This window comes from Pantherophis guttatus, chromosome 13 (genome assembly GCF_059756535.1).
Source record: "Pantherophis guttatus breed Tessera chromosome 13, ASM5975653v1, whole genome shotgun sequence".
Taxonomy (NCBI): domain Eukaryota; kingdom Metazoa; phylum Chordata; class Lepidosauria; order Squamata; family Colubridae; genus Pantherophis; species Pantherophis guttatus.
Window position 1 is genome coordinate 15,669,653 of NC_142075.1, and position 10,261 is coordinate 15,679,913.

At 46.2% G+C, this 10,261-nt stretch overlaps 1 protein-coding gene across 2 annotated transcripts; it reads left to right on the forward strand.

Annotated features, from left to right (window-relative positions):
• Positions 1-5,555: 5,555 nt before the first annotated feature.
• TLNRD1 (talin rod domain containing 1) lies at positions 5,556-9,581 on the forward strand. Of its 2 annotated transcripts, none has more exons than XM_034421389.3 (2): positions 5,556-6,596; positions 6,963-9,581. In XM_034421389.3, the coding sequence occupies exon 2, from the start codon at positions 7,407-7,409 to the stop codon at positions 8,463-8,465; it is 1,059 nt and encodes a 352-aa protein (XP_034277280.1). In that variant the 5' UTR covers positions 5,556-6,596; positions 6,963-7,406; the 3' UTR covers positions 8,466-9,581. The 2 variants fall into 2 exon arrangements, with proteins under 2 accessions (XP_034277280.1, XP_087734078.1); XM_087877952.1 differs by having other exon boundaries at positions 5,556-5,815.
• Positions 9,582-10,261: the final 680 nt, after the last annotated feature.

Here is a 10,261-nt window from a genome sequence, read left to right on the forward strand (position 1 = left end):
AACACATAGAATGATTACATATGATTGGGAACAGTAGGACAGGGACGGTAGGGACGCTGGTGTGCTTATGCACGTCTCTGTAGGAAGGTAGCACCCACCCCTTTCCTGGAAGAGTGAAATATTTTAGGAAATATGAAAAAGGCAGAATATTATATTTCCCTGGGATAAGCATGTTTTGAAGCAGCTCCCATCTTCCTGCCCCCCCCCCCACCCTTTGTCAATGGGCCATTAAGGCCTGGGCCAGTCTAGTCTACATAACAAAGATCTACCTCCTTCAGGCCTGAAGGAATTACCAACAAAGATAGGATTAGCCCTCTACACAATAGCAGCAGAAACTCAGCACATGTGACCTGGGAAGCACATGTGACCATCAGCCAGCAAAGCTAGCTAAGACCCCCAACCCCCTGGGAGTCTGACAACCAATCAGGATACTCTTTCGGGGCCCCAGGAAATGCAAAGCCAGAGAGAGCATAAAACCCCCGAAGATTTACTGTATCTGCCCCTTTTCTGTTCAGGAACTCAAGCCATGTGATCCTGTCCACCATTAAACCATCTTTCCAAGCAGTCTCCATGTTTCCAGTGTCTGTTTCCCCACTTGGAGCAGAACCTAGAAGGAGATTTCTTCCAACAGTATTGATTGACTTCCAAGTAGTTTGCAACTTACTTACTTACTTATTTATTTATTTATCTATCTATTATTTGTCAATAAGTACAAGGAAACAAGTAACAATATAAACTTAGACATGGACACTTGGGGAAAAAAATTGGCACAAACAAAAAGGATATAAATAGGCAAAACGCAGCCATAGCACATAGAATGATTACATATAATTGGGAACAGTAGGACAGGGACTGTAGGCATGCTGGTGTGCTTATGCACGCCCCCTAATATAATACATAATGTAATATATTGTATCCTTTTCTGGATGGAAAACCCTAGAGCAGGGGTCAGCAACCTGCGGCTCTGGAGCTGCATGTGGCTCTTTCACCCCTCTGCTGCAGCTCCCTGTCACTCAAAATGTGCATCACAACCGCCAATGTGCGACACCCGCCGGCACACGATTTATTGAGCTTTTCAACCCCCGTTAGGCCAACCATGGATAAGTCCAAGGAAAGAAAAGTTTCAGAAGAAAACAGAATGTTTAATTCAACTACATGTGCTAGTTTTGTGGCCTCTCAAGAAATAGTCAGGCACGGGAAGGGTTTTGTGGCTCCCGGTGTTTTCTGTGGGAAACGGATCCAAATGGCTCTTTGAGTGTTTAAAGTTGCAGACCGCTGTCCTAGAGAATCACTATCACCTACAGGTATTTCTGCATTTACAACAGTTGGTTTAATGACTGTTCAAAGTTATAATAGCACTGAAAAAAAGTGACTTATTGCCGTTGTTCACAGTGGCGACTGCTGCAGCATCCCCATGGGCATTTGATCAACCTTCGGACACTTGGCAGCTGGCCTGTATTTATGATATTTGCAGTGTCCCAGGGTCACATGATCCCTTTTTGCGACCTTCTGACCAGCAAAGTCTATGGGGAAGCCGGATCCACTTAATAACAGCGTTCCTAACTTAACAACCACAGTGATTCACTTAACAACGGTGGCAAGAAAGGTCATAAAATGGGGCGAAACTTACTTAACAAATTTCTCACTTCGCGTTGGAAGTTTTGGGCTCAGTTATGTGGTCATAAGTCAAGGACTGACTTACCTGTATAACAGAACCTGGTTAAGATTGATGGAGCTGCAATTTGTTGGTTGGCAAAATACATAATTTATATTTTTTTATAGAGAAATAAAATATTTGTTTTAAATATTTTAAATATCTATATAAAATATATATTTATTTTCATAACCTTTTAATGATAAATACCAGGCCATGTTTTTAGATGACTTTGCTGGTCTTAGGATACTTTTTAAAGGGTGTTTAGCCCTGGGTTAGCTATCAGAGTTAAGTGTGGTTGTGTGGTTTGGTTTTGTTTTTTAAAGGGGGAACAGGAATTAGAGACTCCCTTTCGGGCCTGTTTTCGTTCACATCAAAGGAGTTCACAACATTCGCGCAGAAATTAAGTCGGCTCCCACCCTTCCTGACTTGCATTGTGTATAACCCAAAACCGTAGTTTGCCCAGCTGTGGCAGTAGCACCCGGCCTATATTTCCTGAAATGTATGGAAATATTTTCACAGAAGCCTCAGAAATGTAACAATTACCTTCGGCAAACTCATAAAGCAGTTGTCACTTTTACTAACCTTAAAGCTCTTTTGATCACTGTATTCACATGTGCAAATGGGAAGTTTCTGACCAACCTTTCATTCATTTGCAGAATTGATATCTTGACTTCTCTTCTGCAGGAAGATCCCTTTAGCCCTGGAGAATGTACACAGGTAGGTCATAACTAGTGCGAGTTTGATTCATGAGATATTTAGTCTGAATCAAACATTGCTATCAGGATGCAATTTTAATGCAAGCCAAAATCCAGCGTGAGGCTAATGCATTGGGGTTTTGGACACTAATCAGCATGTGATACAATACGATGATAAATATGGTGATAATTTTTTTTTAAAAGTGTGCAAAATGAAGAAAAGGTAGGGTCCATCATTCAGGGAAAGCTCAAAAAAAAAAGAAAGAAAAGTAAAGGCTCATTTTGAAGAAGTACTGCAGAATACAGGATAAAGTTTGTATATGAATGTATCTTCCATTTGTATTAGTTAAGTATTTATGAGATCTGTCTTATCTAGAAGACCGGTATTTAGATTTTGTCTTTATTTCTTTTCTTTCTAGAACTACTCTAGAAACTAATCTGCTCTGTAGCTTTATTAAAAATGAATTTAAGATGTAGGTATGTCCTTTTAACATTTTACCATTATATTATTACATTTATAAAAACTACGTTTAAACTTTTTTGTGGCCCGTTTTTGTCAGGCTGTACAACCAGCTCCCCTATTTTCCCTAGAAATCTCACTCTGAATAGTGCAAATTCAAATAACGTGAATTTCATGGGGTTCGTTATCAGCACTGAGACCTACCTGTATCTACAAACATGTGGGTAGGTTTCTGAAGCCCTCAAAGTCAGAGAATCTCTCAGGGTTTGTAGGCAAAACCTAATCATTTTGGTTTGGTGTACAATTCTGATCAGATTTTTAAGAGAAAAAAAAACCATGAGCTTTCTATAATCTGGGGTGGGTGGATATAGGTAGCCATAAACCATAATGTGGTTCATTTTGTATGTGGGTGAACCTAACCACCTTGGTTTGCAAACTATGTGGCTCAGGGTACCACATAAAGTACCCAGGGTACCAATTCACAAACAGAACAGAACAGAACAGAATAGAATAGAAAATATGGAATGGAATGGAATGGAATGGAATGGAATGGAATGGAATAGAATAGAATAGAATAGAATAGAATAGAATAGAATAGAATAGAATAGAACAGAACATATGGAATGGAATGGAATGGAATGGAATAGAATAGAATAGAATAGAATAGAATAGAATAGAATAGAATAGAATAGAATAGAATAGAATAGAATAGAACATATGGAATGGAATGGAATGGAATGGAATGGAATGGAATAGAATAGAATAGAATAGAATAGAATAGAATAGAATAGAATAGAATAGAATAGAATAGAATAGAATTTTTTAGTGTGATTGGACACACAATGAATTTGTCTTTGGTGCATATGCTTTCAGTGTACATAAAAGAAAAGATACATTCATCAAGAATCATACGGTACAACACTTAATGATAGTCATAGGGTACAAATAAGCAATCAGGAAACAATATAAATTGTAAGGATACAAGCAACAAACTTAATCATACAGTCATAAGTGGAAGGAGATGGGTGGTAGGAACAATGAGATTAATAGTAGTGCAGACTTAGTAAATAGTTTGACAGTGTTGAGGGGATTATTTGTTTAGTAGAGTGATGGCGTTCGGGGGAAAAACAGATTAGTTTATTTAAGAAACAAAGATCATTCCTGGCTTGTACAAATGTAGGAACCCGAAAAGCGATGGACTTCTTTCCAACCAGACAAGTTCGATCATCTGTTAGGGATGCTTTGATTTTGATTCATGAAGATGAACAGGGTTGAATTCAATGGCTTAAGTGGCCCCTTCAAACTCTACAATGTTACATTTACACCACTTGCTAGCGCTTGAAGCAAACACCCAGCAAACATAAATAGCAGGTTGGCACAAGCTAAATCAAAAGCAATGCCCACCGTGGCTTGCCGAGACTGTGCCAATCTAGATTATGAGGAAGGACGAGAGAGCAAGATTGTCACAACGGTGGCTTGTGTTTCCCAGCAGTTTACTGGCTTAACACAACTTCCTGGGTTTTTGCATGCAAAATCCACAAGCAAAGCCTTATATTGCAGGCAGAATTTGCTCCATACATTGTGAACCAAAAACAAACTACACAGCCACACACATTTTATCTTAGGTGTTGCTTGAATCCGGCCAATCGGTTCTCAGAAATGCTTTTCCGAAACCAGCTGCAGGATGAAAACCAGCCTTCGACCTCTCAGGGACCTTGATGTGGTCACGAGGTGTTAAAACGGTGCTTGTTTTGGTTTCTCATTTTATGACCTATTGTTTTAACGGTCTTATGCACACTTTTCCTCCCCCCTTTTCTTTTAAACATCGGGAACGCGTCCAATAATGAAAGACAGCGCAGGTCTCTCTCTCTCTTTCTCTCTCCCTTTTTTTAAAAAATTATATTTAAATGGTGCTGTTTTCTAATTGGCCAGCAGGACCCAAACCGCGACCCAATCAGCTTGCAAGACCAATGGGCTGACCTCATTAGTTTGCATTGTTATTATTTCTTCCTCCTTTTGATCCCCCTCCCCTTATTTTTCTAGCTTGAAGAAGGGAAAGGGGCAAAAAAAAAAGGAAAACAAAATCAAAACAAAACAGCTGGCTTCGGGGAAAACTCCGTGGGCATCAAGAGACAGGCATCATCAAATGTGGCCAAGCCTCTCAGTAGATGGCCAAGGTTTGCACAGTTGATAGAGATGGGGAGTATTATTACTAATAATAATGGATGGCCTCGATGATGATGATGATGATGATATTATTATTATTATTATTATTATTATTATTATTATTATTATTATTATTATTATTATTATTATTATTGCTTTAATTTATATGCCATCCTTCTCCGGAGACTCAGGGCGGCTTACAATGCGTTAAGCAATAGCCTTCATACTTTTGTATATTTATACCAAGTCACCTTATTGCCCCCACAAACTGGGTCCTCATTTCACCTACCTTTGAAAGGATGGAAGGCTGAGTCAACCTTGAGCCTGGTGAGATTTGAACTTGCAGTAATTGCAAGCAGCAGACGTTAATAACAGTGCCCCCCTTCCTTCTCCTGGGAGGGAGGGAGAGAGGGGGGGAAAACTCCCAGCCACGTGCATTATCTTACTTTTAAAGTCCTCTTAAGAGAGAACTCCCGTTTTAAAGATAACTGCAGAGGGTGGGGGTTGGATTAACCTTCCGTTCAGGTTAATGCAGTCATAACTTTTCTTTCTTTCTTTTTTTTTAAAAAAAGGGAAGGACTTCGCCCTGAATGAATGCACAATTTAGAGCAGGCTGGACAGGCGCCCGAAGAGGAATGTGTGTCAAGGGCGGTAGCAGCCGCCCAAAGAGAAAAACCCAAAGCCGAAGCTTTTTTTGCGCAGACCCGAACCCAACCCGGGGAGCGCAAGCAAGCAAGCAACCAACGCGAAGCTTGGCGAACCGGCGGCGCCGCTGCTGCTGCTACTACCGCCGCCCCGCCTTTTCCTCTCCTTTCTTCCACCGGGGAGGAGTTTTCCGTAAGCAGCGGGCGTGGGCATTTAAAAGGAAGGGCGGCGACAAGCCGCACAAAAGATTGCTATAGGCTTAAGGCGAGGTTGCAGCGGAGGCAACGGGAGGGAAAAGGGCGGCGGGGAAGGAAGGAGGGAGGCAGGCAGGCAGGCAAGGAAGCAAGCAAGCAGGCGCGTCGGCTAGGGCGCACGGCCGCCCGCCCTTCCCAGCCCTGCAGCAGCCAAGCCATCCCCGCCGGGCGGTGGGAGCCACCGCAGAGGCGGGCTCCGCTTAGCAGGCATCCCTCCCCCACTTTTTAAAAGAAAGTTGGGAAGTCCGGAGACCCCCCTTTCCCTCCCCTCCCTCCCCAACCCCGCTGATAGGAAGCCTTGCTTTCCGGCCTCGGGAGTCTCTCCACCCTTCTTGGAAGTCGGGGCGTCCTCCCAAAGGGGGGGTGGGGTGGGGGGAGAGAAGGCAAGCTAAGCCATGGCCGGAGGAAGGGAGCGAAGCCGGCGTGGATCCCGTCTCCAGGGTCTCCCCGGGCAACCCTCCACCTGACCGGAGCCCCCCGAAGTTCTCCGCCCGCCAAACGGATGCGCCAACGCCTTGGAGATGCGTCTTCCCGGAAACGAGGGAGCCAAGTGGGTGGCGTGATCGGGGCAAAAAAAGGAGAAAAACGGCCCGGAGGATTCCGGCTCGGCGAAGGAAGGAAGGAAGGAAGGAAGGTGGCCGCCGAGCCAGAGCCGCTGCCTCCCTCGCTTGCTGCGCCGCGTCTTCCCCCGGACGCCCGTGTCCTCCTTTGCTCCGGAGGTGAGCGCGTAAAAACGCTTCTTGGCGAGCCCAGCCGGCCCTCCCTTCCCTTCCCTTCCCTCGCTCTCCGCCCGCCGCCGCCGCCGCTCAAGCTGAGCCGGGCCACACCCTCGCCTGCTCTTCCTGATAGCGGGGAGAGGAAGACCGGTGCCCTCCCGCCTTCCGCGCCCCGGGGGCGGCAGAGCGAACGGGCGGCGCGCCGGGTTTGCGCTTTTGACTGCCCGCGGAGCCACCAACTCAGCTTCCCTTGGGGGAAAAAAAAAAGGCGTGAAGTCTATGGGGGGGGGTCGCTGGGGGAGATCCGGTTGAATGAAGCCAGCCAGCCAGCCAGCCGGGAAGTTTTAACGTTGCTCTTTGTATTGGCAGGTCTGGGTCGCGGCGGCGGCTGCTGCTGGATTCTCCCTGGGGAAGAAAAGTCAGCCGGAGCCGCGAAGATGCCCTTAAAGACCCCAGGCTTTGAGGGTCCCATGAGCCAGTGGCGGCCACCGCAGCGTTTTTCATCCCCAGGCTGGATGTTGTGACCGGTGTCTGGAGTTGGCAGCCGCCTCGGGAAGGTGGAAGGGACCCCCCTGGTGGCTTCTGCCCTGCTTGATTCCCCACCACTTGGTGGTGGGTCCTGCCAGCCCCTTTTCTTTTTTCCCCTCCCGGTGCTCCGAGACTCTGGTTTATTTGTGCAGATTAATGGAATGATGGTGCGGAAAGGGCAGAGCGATCCTGCCGGGCTCAGCGGGGACTCCTCGGGAGGCAGCTGGAAGCGGAGTGGTGGCAGCAGTGGGGTCCCCAGAGGCATGCGTGTGCCCCTCCGGCACCATGGCTAGCGGCGGCTCTGGCAAGTCCACTACTGAGACATCCACCCCCGGCGGCAGCTCTTTGCCAAGGAAGAAGCTTGTGGCCACCTGTGACCTCTGCAAAATCAAGATGCAGCTGGTAGCGGATCTGCTCCTCCTAACCAGCGAGAGCCGGCCTGTCCATACGGAAAGCTTGTCCGTCTTTGGAGAATCCTTTGAAAAGTGCAGGGACACCATCATCGCCAGGACCAAAGGCCTCTCCATTCTGACCCACGACGTCCAGAGCCAACTCAACATGGGCCGTTTCACCGAGGTGGGGGACATCCTGGGGGAGATGGGGGACTTGGTAGTCTCTTTGACAGAGTGCTCGGCCCACGCTGCTTACCTGGCGGCGGTGGAGACGCCAGGGGCTCAGCCGGCTTTACCTGGCTTGGTGGATCGCTACAAGGTGACCAGATGTAAGCACGAGGTGGAACACGGCTGTGGGATCTTGAAGACCACCCCTCTGTTTGACCTAAGCCCTCAGCTCCTTTTGGAGGTCTCTCAGAACATGTCCAAGAACTTGAAGTTCCTGACCGACGCCTGCGTCCTGGCCAGCGAGAAGTCCAAGGATAGGTTTGCCAAGGAGCAGTTCAAGCTTAGCGTCAAATGTATGAGCACCAGCGCTTCGGCTCTCCTGGCCTGCGTCCGGGAGGTCAAGACGTCCCCCAGCGAGCTGACACGCAACCGGTGCGTCTTGTTTAGTGGACCTTTGGTGCAGTCTGTGTGTGCGTTGGTGGGCTTTGCCACAGAGCCTCAGTTTTTGGGCAGAGCGGCCACCATCAACCCAGAGGGGAAAGCTGTGCAGACGGCCATTTTGGGCGGCGCGATGAGTGTCGTCTCGGCTTGCGTGCTCCTTACTCAATGCCTCAGGGATATAGCCCAACACAACGACAGTAGCACCAAGATGACTGAATACAGGGAAAGGTTGAGGAACTCGGCGTGCGCGGTCTCCGATGGCTGCAACCTGTTATCTCAGGCCCTAAGGGAACGCTCGTCACCCCGGACTTTACCGCCAGCAAATGCAAATTCTGTGAATTAATCGATTCATTTTTAGATTGCATGGCCGCCTCTTAACATAAAGATATGACATCCCTTTCCTGCCCCAGATTTTCTTTTCGTATACCAAAGAGTTTGCGTAGCGCAGTCCTTTCATTCTTCTTCTTGATTGCTAAAATAACAGTGTGAGGAGGCTGTGAAACCATGCTTTTTTAGCTTACATGTCACAATCGGCATGGGTGTTTTTACCTGGGGACGGGAACAGGACGCACATATTCCCCCACCCCTCGCCCCCAAATCTTTAAATCATCCGAGCAGCCTTATATTTAAGCATGGAACTGTAAGCAGCTTGCAGTGGTGTAAAACAGGCAGGTAGGTAGAATTCCATTCAGGCAAAAGGGAGCAAAGGAAACCTGCAGTCTGCGCTTCCTTCTTGCTTGGCCCAAAATCAAGGTCAGTTCTTGGAGGACAAGGCTCCCCCTCTTCGGTAGGCCTTGTGCAAAATGATTTAAATTCCCTGTTCTTCTATTGCTGGCTGCCAGCAGGCTCCTAGGACCTTGCCCAGGCTAGTCACTTTGGAATGATTCCTAAGGCTTTGCATCCAAGCTGATTCTGCTTCATTGCTTCCTTCTTTTGTTGAAGCCTGTGGTCAATCAGGGGTTACAGTAATCCTAGGAATGGTTTACTGACGGGGGTCCAAGCTTTAATCGTGCTGGATGCGATTTTTAAAATATTAGGAGATGGGGTTTTGTGGGAGGAGGGGTGGTTCTACCAAAATCTCCTAGGTGTTTAGTTGAGCAGGAAGAAGAAAAAGGGAAGAGAGAAAGAGAGAGAGAGAATAAAAAAAAGTTACCTCAGTTTTCATACACTCTGGAAGAAAGAAAACTTTTAAGAATGGGTGTAGCTACGGATTTTTGTTTTGTTTTGTATGGCTACTTTTGAATGGAGTGATGGGTTAGAAGTGCATTTGGCAGGGAAAGCTGGGTGTCATTTTCCAATGGGGGAGCTACTGTGAGTATGTTCAAATAGGGATTGGGGTAAATTACACTATAAAAAATGAGTGGTTTTGATTTTTAATTATTTTTTTCAGTGTTTTTTTTTTTTTTTAATCTTGCATGTACTGGAGTATTTATTTCATCTATTAAAATGTTGTTTCTCAGCCTTTTGTGAATCTCTCGACGCTTAAAAGAATACCCTCTGTTGTGTAAATGTGTCTTCTTCCCGCAAAAGTGGATGATTCGGGAAGGAGGTTTAATTTACTATGAGCTTCTGTAGGTTTGAATTCTCTTGACTTTTTATTTATTTATTTATTTATTTGATTTATTTGATTTATATGCTGCCCTTCACCGGAGACTCAGGGCGGCTTACAATGCATTAATCAATAGCCTTCATACTTTTGTATATACCTGCTTAGTAGGGCTTTTGCCCCCCCCCCCCCCAGCGGTGTTCTGTTTTATACAAAGTCAGCTTATTGCCCCCACAATCCGGCTCCTCATTTTACCTACCTCGGAAGGATGGAAGGCTGAGTCAACCTTGAGCCTGGTGAGATTTGAACTCGTAGTAATTGCAGGCAGCTGGTGCTACTTAATAGCACTTTAGTCTGCTGCGCCACCAAGGCTCTTTTAAAATGACATGTCCTTTTGCTTTCCCCTCTCCTTCGCTTGCCTTTACCTGCATTCGACTTTGCCAAAGTTGGAGTTTGAGAAGTTGAATGGTTATGTTTGTTTCCAGAATATTCCCAAATGAGCTGTACTGTATCTGATCCAAATGTTCCAAAAATGAATCCACCAGGACCTTAAGATAGATTTATTTGGAAACAAGCCGCTTTGTTTTCACTTC